A 26,804-nucleotide genomic window follows, 5' to 3' on the forward strand; every position below is an offset into this window, starting at 1 on the left:
AGAGATCTTGGAATTTCTCTGGCTGCCCGCCTCCCCTCCCTCCCTCTGCCTCCTTAGGACGGCATTTCTCCAGCCTCCTGTGGGGAGGGGACCCTTCCCTCCTCTCTCCTCTTCAGAGCCACTTGGCTGAGAGCCAACGGCAGCCCCAGGCAAAGCTGCCTCCTACTCCGAGGTCAATAAAGAGGCGGCGAGAGTCTTCATTATTTCATTTACTATCCGTGCGGCAAATGTACCTACTATACAGCTAATGGCGTCTGCAGGCCTGATGGGGTTCTAATTCGCCCCTTTATTAATTCACTCGTCTGGTCTGCATGGAGCAGGGAGACGGGAGAGCCCGCTTCATTGCAAACATAGCCTCGGGCCGTGTGCTCCCAGCAGTGCCCTGCTTCCCCGGAGCCAGGACAGAACTCTGCATGCTGCCAGGTGCCTGCAGTAATTGTGCCAGCAAGGAGAGCAGCGTCGCTACTAAAGTGAGCGCCAGGGCCACCGCTGGAGCTCAGCAGGGTCGGGATCCAGAGGGCCGCCCTTGACCCCGGGAAAGAAGGCATGTCTGGGTGATCCAAGGAGAGCAGACAGAGCTTGGGGTCGGCAGGTCAGGGAATGTTTTTTTTTTTTCCTTGTTGACAACATTCACTCCCTCTTCCTCCTCCTCTGCCCTTTGCCCACGTCTCCTCCTCCTTTCCAAAGCCTCGGTTCTGAAGATGACAGCCTCCTGGACCAATCCCCTCTCTTAGCCTCTCCTACTTCCCTTGCAAACACCCCCACCACCACTAGGGGCGCTGTTTCTCTGTCTCAGGTTTTTGGAAGACTCCAGGGTGCTTACAATTTGAGATGCACATTTGGTTCAAATTTATGCCATTACCATTTAAAGATATGCCAGTGAGCACTTTCAGGAGATGGGGTGCTACAGAGTTTAAAATAAAAAAGAGGCTAATGTCTCAACCTTCAGTCAGATTATTTTTAATGGGGCTATTTTATTTATTTATTTATTTATTTATTTATTTATTTATTGGAGAGCACATGTTTTGAACCGTACTTGTCCATCACCACCTTACGATCTGCCAGCTGGTTTCTGTCTCCCACTATGTAATTAATTAGTAGAGCATCTGTTATGAGTATGTCTCATGTTCTAAGCACAGTGCTAACACCTGGGGATGACCCCAGGATCTGTGAGAATAGTTTCTATCATCGTGAGCTTACGGGCTGGCACGGAGCGTGGGCAGAAACGTGCTACTACCAGGGAATCACTCTCCACTCCCCACACTGCAAGCTCCTTTGTGCAAGTGACTCCTTGTGTATCGACAACGGAGAGTCACCCTGCCTCACACTGGTGTGGGGAGCCATGGAAGGCGAGAAGTGGTCGTTTCACTTATCTTGACTCCCACCTGTAGGTGGCACAACCGAAATGGCCATCGTTGAGTTTGTGACTACAAAACCAGGACTGTGAAATACTACTTGAGTGAGAAACAGTGCAACACAATGATTAAAAACCAAAAGAGTATGGCAGACCCAGGTTCAAATCCTGGCAATCCCATTCTGGACATTCTTGGTGTCGAGTCTCGGTTTTTCTACTTTACAGAATGAAGGTGAATGATTCCTGTCCTGTGGGTGTGAGGGATTAAGAACAACTAAATGTGGTATTTTGAAAATGGCGATGTGGAAAATGTCTACAGAGAGTCTAAGATGGGTCTTTGCTCCAGAATGAAGTGGCTAGTGGGGGAGGAAGTTCCGTACACTGAAGGGCTTCAGGCTCGATGATGGAAGGGCTTTCTGAAGGTTTTTTTTTTTTTTAATTAGAAAAGGAGTGACAATATCTGCTGGCTGGAGGGAGATTAGAAGAGCTGTCACAAGTAGAGACGGTGTTTGAATTGACTGTTAAGTGACTATCAGGTTTTCCTGGCCATGAAGTCTAGCAAGGGAGGATGGTAAGTGAGGATGGAATAATTTGGGGCAGAAAGAGCTGTGTGTGGAATAGGCAGGTGGGCTCGATGGCTTCTAAGCAGCTAGACGGTACTGGGCAGCGGGTAGGGTGGCCTGCAGTGGGAGGTAAGGCTGGAGAAGATACATGGTCTTCAGACAACATAAGGATGGTTAACCCTTTTGCGGGCCGGCATAAAATTTCTGGTGGACCGGCTATTGGAAAACACTGGTCTAGAGTATGTTTATCCTCGTGTTTAGGCTCTGTCTAAATGCTAATTGATAGCTTTACCTTTGGCACATTGAGCAGAGGGAGAAATGTCCCCAATCAGTGCCCAGTCTCTGTGATGCTAGTGCCGAGTACCAGTAGCCTCCAATCATGTCTCGGTTTTGCCATTTAATAGTTGTGTGACATTGGGTTAAGTCACCTAGAATCTGAGGCTTCTGTTCTTGATCCCTCCACCCCCCCAGAGGGGAAACAATAGCATTTATCTCATGTGATAACTGCTCATAATTAGATCAGATAATACATGTGTGTGTTTATAATGCAGCCCGGAATTCTGTAAGTGTGGAAAATGGTCACTGCTACACTATGACACAGTGCTATGACAACAGTGATGGCCATTTGTGCCTATGCATCTCCGAGGCTTCGGCTTACCTCATCGAAGTCGGCAATGATCTCATTGAGCAGGCGAAGGCATTCCACTCCTTGGTTATTCATTTCAGTCTGAGAGTAAAAGTCCGCAAACCCTGGGATGGAGGCGAACATCACCCCAACGGCATCATAGGACTGCGAATACAGCTCCTGGACAGACGGACACACAGAAAGAGTCATCAGAGGGGAGAGTCCGCAATGGTGCTCCCTGTGCAAAGATGCATCTGCCCCCAAGGCTGGGCCCCCACAGACAGGACAGAGAACGGGGCTCTGACACGGTTATGTCAACACCGTCACCACAGTGCCATCACCACGTGGATTGGGACCACTGAAGTTCATGGTCTCCGGCCTCAGCTGGGCTCAGAGCTCTGACTACCCACCCTTTGGCCCTCAGCTTCCTGTCCTGTTGTCCTCAACGGCCTGACCCTCACCGTGCTCCATAACTGCACTCTCACTCGATTCCTCTCTGTGGATGATTTTGTCTCGTATTCCACGGAGAGACGTCTGAGGCTCTCTGAGTTCTAATACTCATACACTTGTCTTATGTTCGTATTTTTCATCTCTTCTGCTTCAACTCCAGATGATGCATTTTATCTTCTGCTGTAGGTCAACACTTGTTCCTGACCTCTTGACCCCCTCCTGATATTTTTCCCCAGTGATCCTTTTCTTTACTGATAATGCTCTCCCACCTGGGTGTCCTGGGGACTACCTCCGAGCAAATTGTTTGTACTCAAATCCTTATCTCAAGGTATGGTTCCGGAAGAAGCCAAATGAAGACACATGACCTTCTGTTTCACACCCCAGTGCTTTTATTCTTACTCTGTGTCTCTTGTGGGGCATGTCCTTCCCTCCTGCATTAGCTTCCTGAACCAGGCTAACTCTTGTTTTCTGCCTTCAGTAACCACTGAGCTACCAGGTCTTCCATATCCCTTCCCAGCTCCGCCGTGGCTGGGCCCTGGGAAGCTCTATACCATGGCCCTGCCGCCTGCCTCAGTGCCTTAGAGTCTGTCTCTCCCCTTCTGCGTGGACTCTTCCGGGGCCAGGACTCCATGCCATCCATCTGAGGACATTCAAGACACCCAGTTGGTATCTTTGAGATGCCTGCAATATAGTGCATACAGCTGGCGCACAGTAGATGCTCAGAACTGTTTGTTGTTATTGACTCCCTAGCCTTTGTAGGGAACACAAAAGCTTACAAGGTACTTTTGTGTGGATTCAATGATTTCATCCTTGCAATGAGCCCGTGAGGCAGGTACAGTTATTATCCCCACTTTACAACAGTAAGGGAAATGAGACAGAGAGGAGCGACATCATTATCTGAGCTCACGTTGGGCTTGCCTCCTCCGCCTTCCATGCCATCAGTCTCAGAAAGATGTTATCCCTGGTACTGGATCGATCTGTCTTGAGCTCTTAAATGTGGATGGATCTGAATGAATGCCGTCACTAGCCCTTGTTCAAAAGAGCCCAGGCAGCTGGCGACTGGCTGGATGGGGTTTGGTTGGGGGTGGGAGGCAGTGATTTTGGCCAGGGAGCATTTTTAAGGTGGATCTAGCCATTCACCTTGGCCTTGAACAATGGGGTGGGTGATACCATGTGAGGAGCTTGATTCTGCTTTATGGGTCAGAAAATCTGCATGAGGCAACTTATGGAACTGCGACCTCCAAGTGGCTATGTTTTGGAGAGGGGGGAAAAATCTGTTTATTACCTTTCTACTCATTTTCCCACAGTGCCACCAACTGGGTGGTTTAAAGAACAGAAATGTACTTGTCATAATTCTGTAGATGAAGAGTCTGAGATCAAGGTGTCGGCAAGGTTGGCTCCTTCTGAGGCCCCTCTTCCTAGCTTGTGGGTGGTCTCCTCCTCCCTGTGTCCCCAGATGGCGTTCCCTCTGTGCGTGTCTGTGTCCTCGTCTGCTCTTCTCATAAGGGCACCAGCTGTATTGGGTTAGGACCTACCCTACTGGTCTCGTTTTAACTCTGTTTCCTCGTTAAAGAACCTACCTCCAAACACAGCTGACTTCTGAGGGTCAGCCCGCAACACCTGTGTTTCCACTTTGGGCTTAAACTAGCGGGAAAAGAGAGAAAACCCTACCCTAGCCCTCTGAAACCTTTTCCATAGCTACGGAGTTGTCCACGTCCCTCCCCCTTCCATTTCTGCCTGGTGAGACATAGAAATGCCTCTGTGACTGTAAGGCCAGTAGCCACGGCCACCGTCACAGCCGCCTGGCCAGTGCAGGTTCACATTGGATTCGGACAGACAGTAATGGAACAATGGAGCCAAAAACTGGTGGGCCATTACCTTTAATCCTAGCTCGCACCCAGCGGGCAAGAAATATACACAGTGGGAAAACACTTCCCTTTCCATTCAGGGCTCCCAAAGCCACTGACTCATCCAAGTTTCCTAGAATCAAAGGTTTGTACCTCACCAGCCTTATTCACCTCTGTTTCCCATCTCCTCTCTGCACAAACTGGCTTCTCCTTCAGCACTCCACCATCTTGGCTGCCTCTCTTCTCCTCCACCTGGCCTTTATCTGCTCTCCTTTCTCTGCTCTCTCCTCTAATGCTAATCTCAGGAACCGAGAGAGAGCAAGCTCCCAGTCTGCCCCACTTTATAGTGTAGAAATCCAAACCTTTAATCCAATATATAAACAAGGAAGTCTCTGATACAAAGTCACTCATCTGAGGCATAATGAGATTACTCATGAGAGTGCACCACCCTTTACATGCAACAGTCAAGGGTGTGGGGAAAAGCTTAGTTTTAAAACTAAGCCTTAGGCCAGGGGTCAGGAACCTATGGCTCGTGAGCCAGATGTGGCTCATTTGATGGCTGCATCTGTTTCGCAGACAAATCTTTAATAAAAAAAAAAAATAATGTTAAAAATATAAAACATTCTCATGTATTACAATCCATTCATTTCCTACCGCTCATGTTCATGGTTGCAGGTGGCTGGAGCCAATCACAGCTGTCCTCCGGGACAACACCAAATTTTTATTGGATAATGCCTAACGGACATGGGTCGTTGTATGGCTCTCACGGAATTACATTTTAAAATATGTGGCGTGTATGGCTCTCTCAGCCAAAAAGGTTCCTGACCCCTGCCTTAGGCTATAAGAATCCTGCCTGCCCACAGCCTGTCCCCCAAACCCAATGCAAACTATAAGCGAGCAAACACATACATCATATTTGCAAACTTATTTGACCCACAGTGACACAGAATGGCCGGTCACCAGGGGCTTCTTAACCGTCACCTGCCTGCTTGAGTGTTCTAATGGAGCCTAGCACCTTCCACACTCTTCTCAGCGTTCATTCTCAGACTTTGCCAGCCACCGAAATGTCCCGGTGCTCCAATAATAAAGATGATGCTAACAATGTCAGCTGCATCCGTGCAGCACTTTGTGACAGGTATGACATGACACCTACACAAACATCATCTCATTTCATGCTCAGAACGACCCCACGAGGTGTGTCCAATTAGGACCGGTTTTACCTCCGGGGAAATCATAGGCCCCACAGTTGTTAAGAGGCGGAGCTGGAATTCATGCCCAGGCAGTCTGACTGCAGGACCCCTGCTGCTCTAGTCGTATTTAATAATAATAGTAATAATAATAACGATAGCAATAGCCACTACATCACAACAGTGATAACCATGATAAGCAGGACCATGCCTAGGAATAAATGTCACTGGACCTGGAAACTGGTCTGGTTCATTCATCTGGAAAGAGGGTGGATCTGACGTCGGTGGGTGGGGCACGTGTATAAACCTGAAGAGACCTGACAGGAACTCGGCTCTCGCCTCTGCTCGTCCTGTTGAAGACTGGGGGTGGGAAGAGACTCACCGCTCCGCACTGACTGATGCTGTCTGATGGGGAGGGCAGCCGGGAGGCCCTGCACTCAGGGCATCATCTTTCGAGGGCACTGTGTGACCCTGACACGCACCTGGTTGCATTGGGCACCGTGTGTGTTCTTACCCAGTTTAATTCTCACAACAAGTCAGCAAGGGCAGTATTATTTCCTCATTAATGGGATGAGGAAGTGGACTCAGAGAGGTTGGGTAAGCCGCCCCAGGTCACACAGCTAGTTAGTGGCAGGGATGGAATTGGTGCTGTGCAGACTGTCTAGCACCTTGTTAGTGGCCTTTCTGCAGCTCCAAGTAAAGCCACGGTGAGAGAAGCGGGTTTTCCAGGACTCAGCGATACCCTGGCTGACACTGATGACCGGCTGCCCAGCCTGCCGCGTCTGCGGAAGCTCCCTGCCCCGGGGTGGTGAGCGCTATTCGAAGCCGAAAGCCCAGTGGAGCAGCAGGAGACCAAGCCCCGCCCCAGACACGGGCTCTCAGGGCAAAGCTCCTGCTGCTTCCCGTGAGGCGGAGCAGCCCTGGTCTGACTCCTTCTCCCAGCGCAGGCAGAGCCCTTGGACCGCGGAGGGACTCCACCCTCATGGGGTCCTGTACCACTGCGCTGGTCACGTGGGAGGAGACACTTATTCATCTTCGGAACCAACAGGTCTCAGCGGAAATAAGACGGACAGGGGTTCAATGACTGCTGTCCCCATCATCTCCGCCGCTCCTGTGGGAAGAACCGGGTGGGAGATGGCAGGAGAGGACGGGTGGCCTCCTCGCTCCGTCCCAGAGGGTGGACGGTGTTGCGAGGGTTCCTCCCAACCCGTGTCAAGGCAGGAAGGTGGGAAGAGGAGAGAGGACACCCCCCCCCCCCAGATCTAGCCCCTGGCCTCAGGCAAGTGGGGCAAATTCTCTGCCTCGGTGTCTTGGCTGCAGAAGGGGACGGTGACTCCTGCTCTGCTTTTGCCCAGGCTTCCCCGAGATGCCCTGCAGGACACCCCTCGTCCCCTGTGCGCCTGGGTGGCGGCGGCTCTGTTGTCTAGTGGCTGCTCAGCCCCTGTCAATGTGCATTCTCCTAGGGCCACGACTCTCGTGGGTCCCAGGAACTGCTCTAACCATTGTCCCTGTGACCTGGGGCGGTAGCAGCTTCCCAAGACCGCGGGCCTCACGAGGCTGTCACCCTGCGTCGTCACTGTTGCATCAGTTAGGGAGTCAACAGGAAAGCGGCGGAGGCAGGTTCAAAGTAAAAGAGTTCAAGGAGGGTTCGCTTAGAAAGGGCTTCACTGGGAACTGAAGGCAGGGGACCCCTGAGAACTCCCTCAGAGCTGCCATCCCAGCCTTGACGGGATGAGCGGAGCCCAAGAGGAATGGGTTGGTTGACGTTGGAGACAGCACAGCAGTGGCCTTGAGAGGACCTGTCAGTTTCTGTGGGGGACACTGATAGCCACAGATGATCCCAAGAAAGTGGACCAAGGAATAAATATCCTGACCTCCTTCTTTCTCCCCCTCCCTCTGATCGCCTACCCAGCGCCCCCTATTGATGACTTGGAGCTGAGTACTGGAGGGTGTGTGGGGTCACTGACACAGCTGGGGCTAATCAGTGCCCACCACCCAAGCGAGCAGGGAGGAGGGGAGGCGGGGTTTGCAGGGGAACCCGGAAGAGCTCCAGCCACCTGCCTACACCGTCAGAGAGAGCTTGTCGTTTAACTGTCTCCAATCAACTGCGTTGAGGGCGCCATCTGTGTCTTGCTATTTGGGGGCCCAGAGAAGATAAAAATACTGTGGACTGAGGTGGGCCCGATGAATGGAGACAAGCTATGGCCTCATTGTCATCTTCCTCCGGTTGGACGTACAGGTTTGCGCTTTGTAGAGGATGCTGAGCATATGTGCCCTCCTACCTCCATGCCAAGATAAAGACTTGGTTTCCTCTGTTCAGGGAACTATATCTGGTCCTTCCCCCACCCAGCCCTGTCTGATTTCAAGGACTATGTTTCCTATTGGAAGTTCGTCTAGATAGGTCACCAGGAGTGTCCTGGGACCTTGTGTGGTTCTACTGTGATGCCTATTGCACAGCCTGTGCCTCATAAATATCTGCCGAATGTTTGTTGTGACTCAGATCCCTGAAAAACTTAGTCTGCTTTGCTCAGAGAAAGTTGTCCTTTTGTGGCCAAAGGCTAAAGTTTGCACTTGGCCCAAGCATCGGCCCGCCAGCCAGCCGTGCACAACTAAATGTGACGGCTCACTCGTCACCACATGGGTCCCTGCCCACCGGTAGGGCACGGCGGTCCCTTCCTGACCTGGCCCCTGCCTGCGTCTGCAGCTGTCCCCATCGCCCCACTTTTCCCGCTGCGCCCTGCCCACACTGTGTCCTCTGTCCCCCCTGCTTCAGCGCCCGTCCCTCTGCTTGGATGCTTCTCGCCCTGCCTCTTCGCACACGGCAGGTGCGCAGTCAATATTCTCCTGAGGATTACTGAGCAAACGGTTATCTCCTCATTCGTCAGACTGAGCACAAGGGAGGACCCCTCCAGGAAGCTTTCTCTGATGGTTCCCCTTTATCCTGTGGGGGAGTGGATCTGTTTCCTCCGAGCCTCTCTGTCTCATCTGTGAAATGGAGCACAGCCCCGGCCCCTCTGCATCACTGTGAGAATGAACTGAGCGAACGCATGCCGAGTGGCTGGCCCAGAGGGGGCACTTGCTGAAATGGAAGTGCCTCTCCTTCCCTGGGAGGGCAGTTCCGCTGCCACTCAAATCAACTTGGGGGAAGAGAGATGTGATTAGCTGACAGTTTCCATGGTTCCCATTGGCTAGAGGGACTCAGAAGATCACTGGGCCAATTTCCAACATGCTTTCATCGATTGCTCACTTTTTTATTTTGATAGAGAGAGAGAGAGAGAGAGAGAGAGAGAGAGAGACACGGACGGATAAGAGACAGACAGCAGACAGAGTGACCCCTTGCTCAAGCCAGAGACCTTTGGGCTTAAGCCAGCATCCAAGGGGTCATGTCTATGATCCCACACTCAAGCCAGAGACCCTGCACTCAAGCTGGTGAGCCCACACTCAAGCCCAAGCCAGATGAGTGCCAGATGAACCCACGCTCAAGCCGGCGACCTTGAGGTTTCAAACCTGGGTCCTTGGCATCCCAGTCCGACGCTCTATCCACTGTGCCGCCTCCTGGTCAGGCCTACTACTCACTTCTTACCTGGGACATCGAGTCCATGGACCCACCAGGTCCTTCCAGTCACCCATCAGTTGTCCACAGCTGTTCCCAGTACCACAGGGGCCACCACATAAACCCTACGAAATACCGAGGCGCGGTGGGGCCACTCTTCAGTCAACTGCCAAAGCAGCTCCACCAGCCCGAGTGACCGACGCTGCTTCATCCCGGCTCCCCGCCTCCTGGGCCCTTCACTCAGGCCGCTCTGCACCCTGCACCCAGGGTCCCCCACCACGGGCTTCCCCGAGGAGCCATTCTGTGCCTCCAACTAGTAACTGTGGGGCTTTGGACAAACTACTGAACCTCTCTGAGTCACACTGAGTTCATTTGTAATGTGAGAAAAAATATTACTTTTCTTAGATGGATCAGAACCGCTGTCCCTCCCCACATCTGACGGGGAAGCTTTCTGGGCATGAGACCGTCTCCTGCTTCACTGCCGTGTCCAGGACACCACCTGAGACAGGACAGATGCCAGATCTCTCCGGTCTTTGAGATGGTCCCTGCTCAGCAGGGATCAGAGAATGAGGCTGGAAGGACTTCACTGAGTGACCCTTCACACACAATATTATCAGGAAATCAGTTTTAAATGAAAAGAGCATTTGTGAGCACCTACTGCATAGGTAGGCAATGTGCTAAGAAGCTACATACATGCACATACACATGCATATGTACCATACATACATACATATGTATCCATGTATATACACACAGGTATTTTTACCATAACAAATTATTTTAAAAATTGTGATACAGTACATATAATTTACCATCTTAGCTGTTCCTGACTACATTTCAGGGGTATGAGGTTCATTCACATTGTTGTGCAACCATCCCAACCATCTATCCCAGAGCTCTTCATCTTGCAAGACTGAGCCTGTCTCCGTTACACAGTAACTCCCTTCCCGTCTCTCCCCCGGCCCCTGGCAACCACTTCCTGTCTCTCTGAAATTGACTTCTCTAGAGCCTCCTGTAAGCGGAATCATGCCCTATGCGTCCTCTGTGACTGGCTTGTTTCATCTACCCTGTCCTCCAGGTTCATCCACACTGTAGCACACATCAGAGTCCCCCTCCTTTTGAAGGCAGCCCACTGTCCCACTGCTTGTGTGTACACATTTTGTTATGCATTCTTCCAGGGGACGGCCACAGGCCTGCTGCCAGCTTTGGCTATGCTGAATAATGCTGCCGTGGATATGGTATGCAAATATCTCTTCAAGATCTGCTTTAAATTCTTTTAAATTTACATAGACATGTAAATAAATTCCTTTAAATTATATGTAAGTAATTTTAAAATGTGTGCACATACATATGAAACTTTACGCTTCTATGTCCGTCTTAGAGATACAGATGTGGGACCGGAGGCTAGGAGCCCGTGTGTAAGTTTCACACGCTCCGCAGTCTGGGTGGCCCAGCACCATGTGGTGGGCGTGGCCTCCATGGTCACGTGCTCACAGGAGGACAGTGGATTTCTCCTAAAGCTTGGAATCACGTGTCCAACAGCCCGGCCACGCCCCAGGGCCACGCCCCAGGGCCACGCCCCACCCCCCACCGGACAGCCTGGGCTCACCTCGTTGTCTCGGTCCTTCTCCAGGAAGTGGCGGGCCACGTGGCTGGGCAGGATGTTGCGCAGCATGTTCTCATTGTGCTCCCTCAGCTCCTTCATCTCGTTGATCTCCTCTTTGGCCTGAACTCGCCAGAGGAAGTCCAGGCGCGCTGTGTACTCCAGCTGCAGGTCATGTGAGAGGGAGAGAGAAGAAACAGGTAGACAGACTCTCAGGGCACAGGCTCCAGGCAAACCTGGGGCAGGTGGGGAAAGCTTCCCGGGAACCCATCATAGACGGAACGGAGCCTCGTCTGAACGCCGTGGGAGCCGTTGTGTCCGACACCCAGAGACCAGAGGACGGTTGCGTTTCTTTGGGTTGTAGCCCTCCCCTTCCCAGGACTATGGCACCTGTAACTTTATCATTGTTCCTATGATTATCTGATAATGACCATGTCTTCTACTAGTTTGCAGGTGCTAGGAGGTCAGGGGTCCTTTCCCCTGCTCACCATTACACCTTCACCCTGTATCCCACCTGCTCGACACCAGGCAGGTGTTCAATCAAGATTTACTGACTCAACAAGGAAGCTGTAATAACCAAGCCAGTTAACACTTAGATGATGCTTATTATTATTATTCCAGTCATTGTTCTAAGCAATATACATACCTTCAATCCTTTCATTCATATAAAAACCCTAATAGGAATTATTATGTTCCATCCTTACTTTATAGACGAGAAAATGAAAGCAAACATGGGTAAGTAAGTTGGCTGAAGTCACACTCGAGAAGCCAGGATTTGGGCTGAGCTCCAGAGTCCAACCCTAGGATCTGAGCTCTTCATCACTAGGCGATAAGGAAGAGCTGAAGGAGCTAATAATAGAAGGATCCTGGATTTAGTTGAGAGACAAATGTGGCTTAGCATCCTGGTCCCACTTCAATCAGTGTGACCTGGGCTAGTGACTTCACATCAGGTTCCTCATCTCTAAAGTTGGGATGAACACCAATGACCACATGAAATTGGAACAGGAATTATACAGGAAGTCCTAGATGAAGCATACAGCTCATAGTAGGTCCTCTACACGCTAGTTCCTGCTTGTCCTAGCTTCCCTTTGCCTTGGCAAGCGGACAACTTCCTTTCTAAAGAATCAAACGCATTTACCACAGCTGTGGGGGTGTCTGTCATTCATTAGGAGTCGTGACCTGTTGAAATGAACACTAGGATGCCGCATGGTTCAACACATGGTTGGACGGCCTGAATTCGAGGGCTTACAAAACAATCTAGATTGTTTCTTTCCTTTGTCTTACATGATAGTCTCAGTGGGTGGCAAGCATGTGAGAAGATGGAGGCAGCAGGTTATTTATTCAGCAGGATTTGTAACAGCAACAGCTGGAAACAACCCAAGTGTTCACTTTGTCGGTCAATGAACTGTCGCATGCAGCAGCCGTAAAAAAAGACAAAGAAACGAAGATGATTTCTCTCTGCTTTGATGGACTGTCTCCAAGGTGGAGGAAAGTGTGCATAGTATTCCACCTTTTGTCTAAGGAAGGGAGATAACTACATCTCTCTCTGTCTTTCTCTTATTTATTTATTATTTTTGAAAATTTTATTTGTTGAAAAATTGAAGTATAAATCAAAAGTTAAAAAAAAACAAAAACAAAACAAAAAAAACCCATAAAAAATCATTACCCCTCAGATGAAGGGAAGGAACAAGGTGAAGAAAAGGGACAGTGTCCACACTTTTAAAATGATATGCTGTCTCACAAACGTGGCTTTGGAATCATGGAACCATCTCACTTCGTGGGGGGGAGGGGGGGGAGGGGGGGGGAGGGGGGGGAGGGGGGGGGAGGGGGGGGAGGGGGGGGGAGGGGGGAGGGGGGGGGAGGGGGGGGAGGAGGAGGAAGAGTTGGGCGTATTGCATTCACATGTGTAGGATGAAATTCCCCAGCCGTGCAGTTATTACATAACTGCCTATGTCACTCTGGAGACGTATAATTACGATGCTTCTATTGGGAGGCTGCTGTGTACCAGGCACCAGTGGGCATTATTAATAAACACAGAGGGCTTCTGAGTCACCAAGGGGAGCTGGCAGAGGCAGGTAGCAAACCCAGGAATGGACAGGCTTGATCCGGATGAACGGGACCCTGACAGACGCTAGGAACAGCTGACACCTGAACGGATACAGTTCTGGCAGCGAGCGGCATGTGGCGGAAAGGGAACGGACCTGTTTCTGTCTGGCTTTCCTTATTGGCTTTGTGACCTCAAGTGACTTCAGCCTCTGCCTCTGCCTCAGGGTAACAACACCTTCCCTGTTGGTCTCAGAGGCTTGTTTTCAAAGTAAACTACTAAGAGCTTATGGTTTTTGGACATGTGTTCTATGTGCAAAATACTGGGATAAGTATGTAATAATTACAGTCTCATTATATACTATTAACAACCTCATGGAACCTGTCAGTACCCTACCCATTCTAGAGGCGAGAAAGCAGACGGCAGAGTTCAGTCAATTACTGAAGGTCACACATCTACCAGGTGGCCCAGTTGGGGTTTGAGTCTTACCCACGCCACTCCAAGCCTATACCTGTCGCAGCTGCAGTAATGGGATGCGGTTAAGTGATTTCAAAGTCTTCCGAATGCTAAAAATAAAAAAGTAAATTACCGGATGCCACTGACGCGCTCAGACCCTCACTGCCATTCTATATTCTTTCTTATACACACTCTTATCGTGATTAGGTTAGCTGCGTTCCCAGGACAAGTGGAGAATGGACTAAATTAAATCGGAATGTTAGAAAGGTACTGAGGAAGGGGGCGCTGAGGGGGCGGGCAATGATTCCTCCAGGTGACGGGGCGGATGGGAACACCTTTCTTGTGGAATGAGGACTCTGAATTTGCGCTCCCTCAGCTTTCTCTGAGGGTTCTCACTTGCCAGTTTACAGCCTGGCTGAGGGAGTGTGCTGACGTTTTTCTGTAGAATAGCCTCGTCTGATTGTGTCTTCATGGCCCCCAAATGGGTTGTCATTTGCATGTCAGCCTGAGGAGTTGTCCCCTGGTACTAGAAGCCCTCAAGACATGGAAGACACGACCCCAGCTCTCACAGACAGACCTAAATATAGGCATGCTGGAAATGGCTAAACTCTGACACTTGGCTTCTTGTTTCACCATGGATTCTGCTAAAATTGAAATAAAACAAGTCAAAGTCACAGAGGAGGACTGAAAACCCGGGGCCATTGTGTCCGGGTGCGGACAAGTCATTCCTGTTGTCCTCCGGTCACGGAAGTGGAGAGGCTGGGCTTGGGGAGGCATGTCTGGGTCTGCAATCTGGTTCCCTCCCTCACCAGCTGAGTAGCCTGACTTTCTTCATCTGTGAAACAGGATTGATAGCAAGTTCCATTCCCGGTTGCGTTTGACTAAAAGAGACGACAGAGGTGAAGGGCTAGTAGGCACTTCTAGGCACTTGATACGCACGGACTCTTTGGCTTTGCTTGCCGGGTGTTATGTTAACCTCCCTGCTCCTCCTCGCCTACATTTCCCGTCTCCCTTTGTCACAAACAACCTCATATGGAGAGCATCTTCAGGTTCTAGGGGTTCCTGGTTTCTCAGAGTTCGTTACTGCCCCGTTTCCACGGTGATTTCTCAGCGATCTGTTTCTATTTTTGCTCTGGCTGACAGTCTTCCTGTTTTGCTTTTCTCCTCTTCTGGTTACTTTTTTTGAAGTGCGCATAGACCAAAGGAAGATGCGTGGGGACTCAGAACAGAGCCACGAAGCGGCAGGGTCTGGCTCTACCAAGTGGAGACAGTCTCCCCGGGTGATGAAGAGTACCACGTTCATGGTCTAACTTCACATGGAGAAGTCCTACTGGGCAACAGCAGGCGACACCTCTTGGGTAAAGCCTGGTATGATGCCCCCATGCAGAATAACTTCTTGCCCCGCCGACTCCTGTGGTCCTTGGACAGCCTGATCCACAAATAGCATATCCCCCGATGGCATTATTTGGGGTCTTTTCCAGGAGACTGGAGCCGTTGGGGCCGGGGATGCTATCCACAGTGCCCACCCTGGTCCTGTCAGAGCAGAGGCTCAGAGGGAAGTGGCAGCAGTGTGGCAGGCGCTGTCTCTACCCAGGAGAGATGATGCACTTCTTGTACTTACGTAAGGCAGTGAGCAAATGCTGCACACGACAATCTCAAACAATTCTTCAAAATAGCCCTACTTAGTGAGCGGTCCCCATCTTACTTTAGAAATGAGGAAACTGAGACTCAGGGAGGTAAGTAACTTGACCAAAGCCACAGCTGCTGAGAGGCAGGGGCAGGATTGGGACCCTGGCTCAGCTGATCGTCATGCCTGAATGTTTACACACACAACTTCGAGAGTCATAGTTTTATCCAGGCCAGAGAACTGGAGGAGGTCCCGGTTTCCCTCAAGCCTAAAATGAAAGTCCTCTTTTTTTTTTTTAAGGCAGTGGTCTTTTTGAAAGAGAAATATAATACCTAAAGAGTTAAAAAACCATATTGTTTATCTTGTCATCCTCTCCAGATTAGTTTTTTATTAAGTAGTCTATATTAGTGAGGAATCGAGTAGTTAAGAATCACAACTTGCTGCAAGCAGCTAATAGTCCTTTGCTGCCAAGAAGAGCAAGTTTTACGGCCCTGGAAAAGGCCAGGTAGCCAAAGGCAGTGAGACGAACCGGGAGTTTACTACCTGCTGTCCATGGTAGAACAAGACCAGGTGACCAAAGGCAGTGAGACGACCCGGGAGATGACTACTTGCTGTCCATGGTAGAACAAGACCAGGTGACCAAAGGCAGTGAGGGCGACCCGGGAGATTACTACCTGCTGTCCATGGTAGAACAAGACCAGGTGACCAAAGGCAGTGAGGGCGACCCGGGAGATTACTACCTGCTGTCCATGGTAGAACAAGACCAGGTGACCAAAGGCAGTGAGGGCGACCCGGGAGATTACTACCTGCTGTCCATGGTAGAACAAGACCAGGTGACCAAAGGCAGTGAGGGCGACCCGGGAGATTACTACCTGCTGTCCATGGTAGAACAAGACCAGGTGACCAAAGGCAGTGAGACGACCCGGGAGATTACTACCTGCTGTCCATGGTAGAACACGGCGAGGAGGAACATGGCCATGAGCAGCAGCGACGCCTCCTTGGTCCCCAGGAAATCTCTGTTGGAAGAAGAAATCACAACCGTGGCGGGACTGCAAGGACACTTGCTAGGAAACAGGCTCAGAATGAAGCGGGATAAAAAGAAAGAGGCAGTCGTTTTCTGAGCCCCCACATGAGGTGACAGGGGTGGCTCTAGGGGTTTCCACTTGGGCTGATCCAGAAGTTAGCTGACCTCCAAAGGGCAGAGGCCACTTAGGTCATACCTGGTGGAAGGCTCTAGAGTCAAGCGTTTAGACAATGCGCTCACATTAATAATGATGTTTTCTCTCAAAGAGGCAGAGAACAGACTGATCGTTGGCAGAGGGGAGGGGGTTGGGGGCTGGGTGAAAAAGGTGAAGGGATTGAGAAGTACACATGGATCATTACAGAACAGTCCCAGGGTGTAAAGTACAGTATAGGGAATGCAGTCAGTGATACGGTACTAACTAGGTATGGTGCCAGGTGGGGACTAGAAATATCAGGGAGTAACCTCGTAAAGTATGTGACTGTCTAACCACTATGCTGTACACCTGAAACTAATACAAAATATGAGTTATTTTATATATTAAAATATTAGACTATTGCATTTAATATAAAATGTATACTTAGATTTTTACATTTATATTTTAAATAGGTAAAATATTAAAATATTAGAGACTAGTTGGAGTGGCATGGGACTCAGGGAAATGGGGGCATGAACCCAGCTCCAGACCAGCTTCTCACGAAGCTTCATGCTCCCCCCCCCCCCCCCCAGCGTATACAGGGCAAGGCACAGTTAAGTGCTCCAGGTAGGACGGGGACTTAGGAACAGACATGTGCTTTCTCTTGGGGAGGTATTCAGATTTATGACTTTCTAGTTCCATCTGCTTTTCCTTGGCGATCAGAAAGCTAATAATAGATGATACTCATTATCTATATGATACTTTTCTATTGTTCCAGCAAAGCACATAATTATCAAGCCGTTACCATGTGCCAAGCACACACGGGGATACAGAAATGAAAAAAGGAACATTGTTTTTGCCCTCAAAATAGTCCACTGAAAGAGAGAGAGAGAGAGAGAGAGAGAGAGAGAGAGAGAGAATTATTTGATAATTTTGCAACATGATACACTCCATAGTAGGGATACATCCTTGTTGCCATAGAAATACGTAGGAAGAGAATGTAGCTTGAGCGGGATGTTCAGGGAGACACAAAAGCTTAGTCTGAAAGGATAGTAACTCTTGGGAGGTAAAGTTGGGAGGGATCTATAGATACAGGGCATATACCTTAGCTAGCGGTTGACAAGCCTCTAGAGTAGGGATGAGAAGTACATGTGATATGTCAAGTCTGAGGTCACAGGCAGGCAGCCAAGAGTAAGTGCTCTGCTGGAGCTGTCCACCACCAACAGTGCTGAAGCAAAGAGGGCTGGACTGGAGCCCCAAAGTCTCATCCAGCATTTTAGGACTAGGATCATTCACTCACTCACTCACTCACTCACAGTCACTACAGTGCTTGTTTTTTGGGGGGTGTGTGTGTGAATAGGTGTATTCTAGTACCACCCTTTTCTCCATGTCACTTAATTCTCTGGCCCCTGAAGTTTGAGGACTCCTGAAAAAGTGATTAAAGACATGAGATTTGTACTCATGCAGACCCAGGTTCCAGTCTCAGCTCTGTTACTGACCAGTTGTTTGACCTTGAACAAACCGCTTTCTATCTCTGAGCCTCAGTTCATTGCCCGTTGCATTTACACCTATAATTGGAAGGTTAAACAAGCGACTCTTGGTAATGTGTTTGGCGTAGGGAATGGCCCACATCTCCCTCTCTCCAGCCCATAAAGCTCCCAGCTCATGGTCTCGCTCCTCATGGTGGTGCTTTAAAAAAAAAAATCACTGGTTCACATGGCTTAGTTCGAATAGGAAATGCTACGTTTAGCTCCAGCTGAATGCAGCCCAAACTCCAGCACTGACTGGCACTTCTAATATCCTTTTCTTTGTGAAGCAGATGACTTTTTAAAAGCATGGCAATTTATCACTGAAGCATACTCTCAAGAGGAAACCTAAACACCTCTTGAATCATTCTGAAAGCAGTGGATGAGCAAAAAAATAAAAAAAGAGAGAGATGTCTAGGTCAAATTCAGAAGAAAAGTAAAAGAAAATTATGAAGGGCCTTTGAGTCTTTCTGATGTATTTCCAATGGAAAAAGTATGGCTTGAGTAGAGACAGCAGAATATGAAGAGTAAGTCAGCCAGGTCAAGGAATATCCAGAAAGAATTGTGATTTGAATTTAGAAGGAATTTTTTTTGTAGCTTCTATGATTATTTAAAGAACTCCCAAACAGAGTCAAATGGCTAAAATTTGTAAAAAATTATAATACTTTGCTTGATATTGGGTGGCAAAGAATTAAAACCAGGAAATTGGACATTTTGAACTAATTTATTTGTATTAATAAAATAATTGAATCAAGATTACTGTATCCCTATGTTAATAGAAAAGAACATAACTGAGTGGAAATATATATAGGATAATGTAATTTTCAAGTCTATAACAATCTTTAGAGATCAGATGTCTTATAAAAACTAATATTTAATTTGAGTGTTATTCATTACAGAAATATTTATGTTAATTGTGAGTTTTGAAGCTAATAAAAAATTCACAAATAAAATAATAAAAATTGTCCTGTAGCCTACCACCCAGAGTAGACAATGATTTTAATATCTTGGAGTCAATTAAATGTCATTTCCTTTTCTTTTGTGCAAAAATATTGTTTATGTTTACAAATTTAGAATTATCTGGTTCATATTGTAATAATTTCATGCAAGTAAGTACTTTACAATATGAATTTAATAGCTCCATTCCATTCTGTATTATGTGAACCACACATAATATAATATGCCTTGTTAGCCTTTAGTTTTACTGGGGACGGGACCAGGCACAGAGAGAAGTCGCTTCTTCAAGGTCATACCGCTGATTTGTGTCAGAGCCAGGATGAGAATTCACGCCTTGGGCAACAAGTTCAAAGCTTTGGGTATTGAGCATTGGATGATAAATTTTTAGTGTAGCTATTTGTTCCCATTCTCTCCTCCCCCAACCTACCCAAAATAAACCAGCCAATTTGAATTCAGTCTGTGGCTATGCTAATGACTGCATTTGCTGTGTGCTGATTTGCTGCCATACCCCCAACAACACTTTACATACATACATTGCCTGCTTGAACTGTCCTACCAGTGGTCACGATATGATTAATCTCATGGTAGGAAAGAAGAAACTGAGACTCCAGTATTGAATGATGTGCTCCAGTTCACAGATGTAGTGAATGGTCCAAATCTCGATGATGCTTTCTCGGTTGCTAACATGCCCTCCTATGTGCACCTACTTGCAATTGCTTGCCCCTAAGCTCTTTGAAAATGGAAATAATGTCTTATTCATCTGTGCATCTATAGGGCTTAGCACGGTTCATAGCAGTGGTTTGTGCCTTACGGAATGGGGAACTCATGGTTTATGGGCAGTGGTGAGCCAAAACTGTAGGAGAGATGGCACTTAGCTTACTGTGAGTCAGTGGCGAAATGTGATTCCCAGGGAGCCAGTCTTTCTTTCAGTCCCTCAGTCATTTCATGTTTCATTCGACAACGATTTAATTGGACACCTGCTGCCGACACTCTACTAAGTGCCAACAATATGAACATGAGTAACAGTCCTTGCCCTTAAAAACTCTTTTTCCAGTGAAAGAGGAAGACATGAAAATTAATATTTAGGACACGGAGAGGTGAGTGCAATGATACGAAAATCACGGGCATGCATCAGCAAATGAGGAACAATTGTCGAGAGCTTTGATTGTCTGAGAAGACATCCTGGAGTTGGGCCTTGAGGATGAGGGGGTGGAAACAGAGAGGTGGAGCTCTCAGGCGGGAGGGAGGTCCAGGCAGAGGCTCATCTGGTAAATAGCACGTGGTTTCCCACGGCTAGGACACAGACTGTAAGTGCAGACGAGACTGGGGGGGGTCTGTGGGGCTCAGCCCGGGGAGAGCTCTGACGTCCTTAATCAGCAGGTTGGACTTTTAACTTCTTCCAGGCAGAGGGGAGCCCGTTAGGGGTTTCCAAAGGATAATGAGTTGCCCAGGTAACTTTGAGTGGAGTGAGAGTGGACGCTGGGAGACCAGTTAGGGAAACCGCTCCAGGGATGAGAATAGGACTTTCTGGAACAGCAGCACTCACTGTCCACCGTTACTCAGTACGGCTACGGCCAAATTAGAATTAGACCCTGTAAGTCTGCTGAAGGTCATGGAGTCATAAATTCTTAGGTTCGGAGGGTACCTGGACTGGGATTCAGTCCAAACGTGAACTCACTAATTAATCTGTAATTAATTTAATGCTACAACTAGAGATTCTGCCTAGACTCATAAGCTAGAGAGTGCCTAAGTTGAGAAATAGGTGAATGTTCAATGGGTCCCTGGGTTTCCCTCCCCCCACCTCCGTCCTTTTCCCCGTGGTCCCACTCCCCACCCGTGCCGAGCTGCCCCGACACGCGGTGGGGGGCACTCACTCTCCGCTGTGGTTCAGGTGGTCATAGCGCAGAAAGAGACCCGCGTAGATGGTCTCGGTCAGCAGGGCGTAGATGGCGATCATAATCAGCAGCACTGCCAGCTTCAGGACAGAGTTTAGGCGGAGGAAGACCGCGCAGGTCACCATGGCCAGCACCCCGGTGAAGACGAAGTACTGGGAACAGAGGAGGCAGGTGGTCAGTGGCGGCGGGAGCGTGGGAGGCGCGCTCTCCCGCTCCCCAGTGTCAGTGGGTCTCCTCACACAGGTGCGTGCTGAGCGTCCCCGTGTGGACGCCTCGGCCATCCTCAGTGCCACTGCCACAGGTGGGAAGTTGAGCTCATCCCTTCATTACCACCTCCCACTGTTCCCTGTTTTTATTCTTGGGGGTGGGGGGAAGGGACCGTTCGTACCATTCCTCAAGCCAGGAACCTGGGTCTCATCCGTGATGCCTTCCTCTTCCCCACACTCCACAGCCCGTCTTCCTACGTCAGATTCCGCTGCCTTCCCAGAGCTCACACCCAGCTGCCTTCTCCCTCCCCGTTTCCGTGCCGGTTCTCACCGACAGCCTTGAAACAGTTTTCTGACAGCTCTGCCTGCTTCTAGTCCCGGGTCCCCCCAAAGGCACGCCATCCTTCTACCCAGTATTTCTACAACACAGATCTGATCACGGCACTCTGCAAGTTGAAGTCCTTTTGTCGCTTCCTGTTCCTTCAAACTATGTTCTCCTTTTCGAAAAGCAGAGCCCTCAAGACCATCAGATAGCAGGTCCTTTCGCTTTCCAGCCCCCAGTGGGTGCTCCAGCCCCACTCCCGACCTGCTGTTCCCCCGCGCTGCCGGGCCTCAGTGCTTTGCACCCCCCGTGTGCTGCTGCTCAAATGCGACCCAGGTGACTAAGCCCCACTCCCCCGACAAGCCTGGGTGTCCTCTCTAAGAGCTTTCATGCACATCTGCAGGCTCTCCCGGACACTGCCTCCTTCCTGCACGCGCCCTTTACAGCCTAGCATAGCATGCGCCACCTGGTGTCAGAATGGCCGGGTTGGAACCACACATGGCTGGATTATGCCAGTGGCTCCCAGGCCTTCATCTGCCCGGCCAGACCTCAGCCTTCCGTCGGAAGCCCTTCAGCCTGGTTCCCTTACAGAAGTATCCCAATACAGCATGCTGGGGAGGGGGGTAGCTTTGGATTCTGGGTATTTAGTGGGAAAAAAAGTATCAAACTCATGTTATCAAAGACCCACTCGATGGCAGGACTTTGCTCTTTGTACACATCAGATTTTCTCTTATTTTTAGAATGATGGGTCAAGAGGAGAATCATGACTTCCATTATACAGGTGGGGAAACTGAGGCTCTCAGAGCTTAAAGAAATTGTTTAAGTTCCCTTAGCTAGAAAATGACACCAAGAGCGCCTGGATAGCCCCCTGACTGAGTGCCCAGTGAGAGCAGGGGTCTGTGCCTTTGGGGTGCACGGGACGGACTCAGAAGTGAATGGCTTTCCCTGTCCTTGAGAAGCCCAGTGTCTGGGCATCCTTCACTTTTGTCTCTTCCATTCCCAATCAATCCCGTTATGTCCTTATCTCAAGTGGAATGGTACGCTTGCTTCAACTGCCCTTTGAGATCGTCCCTTGGCAAGATCTTCAGGGAACTCAGGTTGATGCCTTTGTGTAGGGAGCTGTGTGTGAAGAGAGCAGGTGGTAAGTTCATCTCCACCCAGAGAAACTTCTAAGATCTCCCACTTTCCCACATGGAGAAAAGGGGAATAGACCTAAACCCTGTTTCACTGTCAACCTGCGTCACAGCGAAGGGCCGTCTGTGGCTCTGCTGACAGCAATTACGAGTCACTTAGTAGGTCAAAATCCATCGAAATGATTGTGCCCTTAAGCAAAAATTTATTAAAGAAAATATAATAAGTATGTATGGAGTGCCCGTGTAATCAAGGCATGGCGGGAGGCCCTGGGAATTCAAAGGTGGGTAGGAGGTGACCCAGGACTAATGTGAAACAGCCATAGGCATTCCAACAGAAAGGGATCCACTATAGAAAATACTGTGACGGCAACAGACAGACAGGAGCAGAAAAATAGAAATTGGAATAGAAATCAATGAAAACTAAACATTTACTGGGTGTGTATTCTGTGCCAGCTACTCCAAGCATCACCTTATAAGCTGTATCTTAATTCTTAAAATGACCCAAGGAAAGATGCTATTCTTACACCCGTTTTGCCGGAGAGGGAAGTATATATAACACTTATCTGCTTCTGAATACTCAAGGTCTTTGAGTATTGACTGATTTGGGAAGTTAGAAATAAAGCAAATTCTTCTGAGCCTAAGAAAAAATTGGAGTCCCATGACACTACCATGTGTTACAGAAGACACCATCTTACTCTGTTGGCACGCAACAGGCATTCATTTCCGAAACCAAACCTTGCATTCATGAGTTTACCATTGTTGACTGAGGACAGGCTAGGCACCGAGAACGGTGCCAGGCTGGAAGGCACAGTACTGATGTCAGGATATTGTCACAGTCTCTTATACAATACCTTAGCAATATGTGCAGTTTCCTCTTAGAAGAGGAAGAGGAAGAAAAATTTTACTCAATGACAACTCGAAGAAGGGCTCCAACACCAACCCAGACAGGTCATACACACTGGGCTGTCGGCTATTGGGCTGCTGCCCAAATCTTGTGGCATTCTGAGCTCACAGAGCAAGAAGGAAAGAGAACGCACAGACCATTTTCGGAAGTCACTGTCGTTCAAAGAAACTATTAGGTTCCTGACTCACACAAAACCTGATTCTTAGCAATGATAAGTCTTGGGACCAGCAGCACAGTGAAGTGGACACAGACCAGCAATGAAAGCTGCTCTGTGTCCCTGAGCCTGACTTCCCACATGGTCCAGTAATGAATGCATCATGAACCTGGGGTCACCATGGATGCCAGGTGGAGACAACCGGTCTGACTCTCCAAGCTGTCTGTTTGCTGGAGTGTGTTAAGAAGGGAGAAAGGACATTTGTCTGTGTTTGCTGCTGGTACAGTTTTACTGTGCGTTGGTTATTCCAAATCCTGGCTTATGATATATATATATATATATATATATATATATATATATATATATATATATATATATATATATATAATATAATATAGATTAGAGAAACAGATATATATTATATTTCTCTCATATATATATATAGTAGAGAAACAATGGCGAATGCTCCATAGTTCATTATAGTCATTAGGTTAGATCTGTCAAAACTGCATTTAAATTCCAAAGCCGATGTGATGGTTCTATCTGACTTGTGTGGAGGATGGATGAACTCTTTTGTTATTTCCTAGAAGGTCCTGTAGCCTCGGTTAATATTTTAACCTCATAAGAATTCATTATGCCAATGATGTTCACAAATGATGACTCTCACAGTAAAACTATGAAGCAAAACCTACTCAGTGAGCAATAAAATAGCTATTTCTAATGGAAGGACATCACTCCACAATTTTTGCAAAAATAGAAGCGGGCTGAATGTTCCTGCAAATAGAAGCATGTATCCAAATGTGCCCGGGCCTATCATAAAGGGCCCGGATTCTAAAATGAGGGTCCTCCTGTTACACCTCCCGAGAACTAGATTCTGCTGTTTGAGATAACGACAGTGTGGGTTTGTGCAAGTGATTCACATTCATTCTGCAAACTTCTATCTCCTCACCCCCCCACCCCCACCCCAGGCTACTTCGCAAATCACAGTTGAAATAGGACTTTTCTTTCTAGTCATTTCCTGTGTGTTTACTCTCTCTCTCTCTTTTTTAATTGGCAAGCTCCAGTTTAGAACTGAATTCTATTTTCCACCATATATTAAAACAACCTCTTAAGTGTTGTGGGTGTGACTGTGCCCCAATAAAGTTTTATTTATAAAACTGGTGGCTGGCAGAGTCTGCTCTGTGGGCAGTTTGCTACCCCTGAACAAGTTGATCCTTTGGTTGTGGGAGGACAATGTAAACCTCTGATTCATTTATTTTTATCTCAGTTTTTAATGTTCTTGAGTGGGATTCATAATGCACATGACCTGTGGGCACACTGGTGCAGGTATGTAACTTCCAGTAAACATGTATGGTCAGTGTGGGCTCAAGAGCTGTTTACTGGAAATAATAAATAACCACAGCTGACATTTAATGAGCAGATACATTGGACCAGGTGTTGCTCTGAGTGCTATACGCGTGAATTCACTTAATTCCTCGTAACTACCTATGAGGAAGGGACTACTTTCACCTTCATTTACAGATAGGGAAACTGAGGCATAGAGCTGAAGCTATGTGATCAGAAAGCCTACCCACCACAAGCGCCACAGTCTTGGGTTTGGGAGTTGGGGTTTGGGGCCTCGGGGTATACAGTGTAGATTCAGAATGACACGGACGCCCGGATTAAATAGTCCACAAACACTGACTTCACGTCAAATGTCATGCTAGAGACTCAACCTTCGCCAGGTCGTCACCATGAGAACAGGGTACAGGGGGTCCCTGGTTACGACAGTCTTGACATACGTTTTGAGTTTATGACGCTCACTCCCATAAAAACTTTAAAAAATTGAGATGTGAGTGCTTGGCTTCTGCATGAGCGCTGTACTTACGGACTGCGTGGGCGGACTAGTCTGGTTGTGCGCGGCGGAAGAATTCCCAGTACAGCGTACGGTACAGCATATTTATGTTCCTTTCCTTTTTCTGTGGCTTAGTTGTGTTTTACATTCTAGATTATGATTTTGCAACTGTTAGGATAGGTCAGTGATTTAGGCTAGGCTGTGTTTCGACTTACACCAAAATTCGGGTTACGTCACTGCCGTAGGAACAGCACTGTGACGTAACCGAGGACGCCCTGTATTCCTTAACTCCACAACAGCCATGTGAAGAAGGTGTTATTTTCCCCACTTTACAGCTGAGGAAGCTGAGGTGCAGAGAGAGTGAGCGCTGATACAGGAGTCCACTGCCAGCAGGGGAGGGGCTTGGGGCAGTGAAACCAGCCTCTGCCTGGCTCTAAATAGCCGAGCCTTGGCCAGCGCGCCACCCTGAGGGCCCCTCCTCACGCCCTTCAAACCAAGGCGTTCTCAGGGAGCTGGTGTCCCACAGACACTCACGAAATGGGAGCTCGTTCATTACCTGGTGGGAGGAAGTCCCAGAGCCTGTGGTCTGTCCTGTGCAGCCCTGTACTTCTTTAAGAAGAGCCTCATTCTTCCCTAGGGACTGAGCCGGGGCTCAGACGTGTGGGCTCAAGAACAAGCCAGACACGGTTGGCACTGCAGTGCCAACTCTGGACAAATGAAGTGGGAAGAGAAGGAGGAAAGAAGGGAGGATGGAAAGGAGTGGGAAAACGGGAGTCGGGCAGGCGTGGCACCGAGTGGCACTGCCCAGGTTACCTTCTAAGCCTTCGTTTCATTAACTATAGAGTGGAGACGGTCACAGCCTGTACCCCAGATATCTCGAGGACCTTATGATGTTACGCAGACCAGCTAGAGAGATGCTCTATCCCTGGGGTTGGGGGGTGAGGCTTTCTCTTCAGACATTCCTCAAGCCAATTCTGGGGCCTGGGTGAGACAGTAGAGAGCCAAGCCTGTCCGCCACCCCCCGTGATGGAGGGGGTCCTACAGACAGTGTCCTCAGGGTATAGTGTTAGCTGGGATCTGCTGGGACATCCCAGCTGTCCTCCCTCCCTACTCGGAACTTCTGTCCCTGTGTGTCCAGTTCTTGGCCATGACTAGTAGAGCCTAAGATTGACTTGTGCCCAGCCCTGCAGACTGACTCTAAGGCCCAGGGTCAGACTAGTGGCTCTGTCACCAAGAGAGGGTCAGACTTACACTAAGATGGTGTATGCCCCATTGGGACACGTCCTGGCTGATGGTGTTCCATGTACTTTCTATAATACTTTAAGTTTAGTTGTTTTCTGCATTTGTGAGTCACTAGCTTCCTCCCTCCCTCTTCCCTCTCTCCCTCCTTCCCTCCCTTCCTCCTTC

At 48.8% G+C, this 26,804-nt stretch overlaps 1 protein-coding gene across 1 annotated transcript in view; it reads right to left on the reverse strand.

Annotated features, from left to right (window-relative positions):
- Positions 1-26,804, reverse strand: part of ADCY8 (adenylate cyclase 8) — a 171,013-nt gene that overhangs the window by 6,470 nt on the left and 137,739 nt on the right. The window contains exons 12-15 of the mRNA XM_066379537.1: positions 20,824-20,996; positions 16,247-16,325; positions 11,189-11,347; positions 2,576-2,722 (exon numbers count right to left, since the gene is read on the reverse strand). Of these exons, the coding sequence (XP_066235634.1) occupies positions 2,576-2,722; positions 11,189-11,347; positions 16,247-16,325; positions 20,824-20,996 (558 nt within the window). The remainder of the gene's footprint in view (positions 1-2,575; positions 2,723-11,188; positions 11,348-16,246; positions 16,326-20,823; positions 20,997-26,804) is intronic.

This window comes from Saccopteryx leptura, chromosome 3 (genome assembly GCF_036850995.1).
Source record: "Saccopteryx leptura isolate mSacLep1 chromosome 3, mSacLep1_pri_phased_curated, whole genome shotgun sequence".
Taxonomy (NCBI): Eukaryota; Metazoa; Chordata; class Mammalia; order Chiroptera; family Emballonuridae; genus Saccopteryx; species Saccopteryx leptura.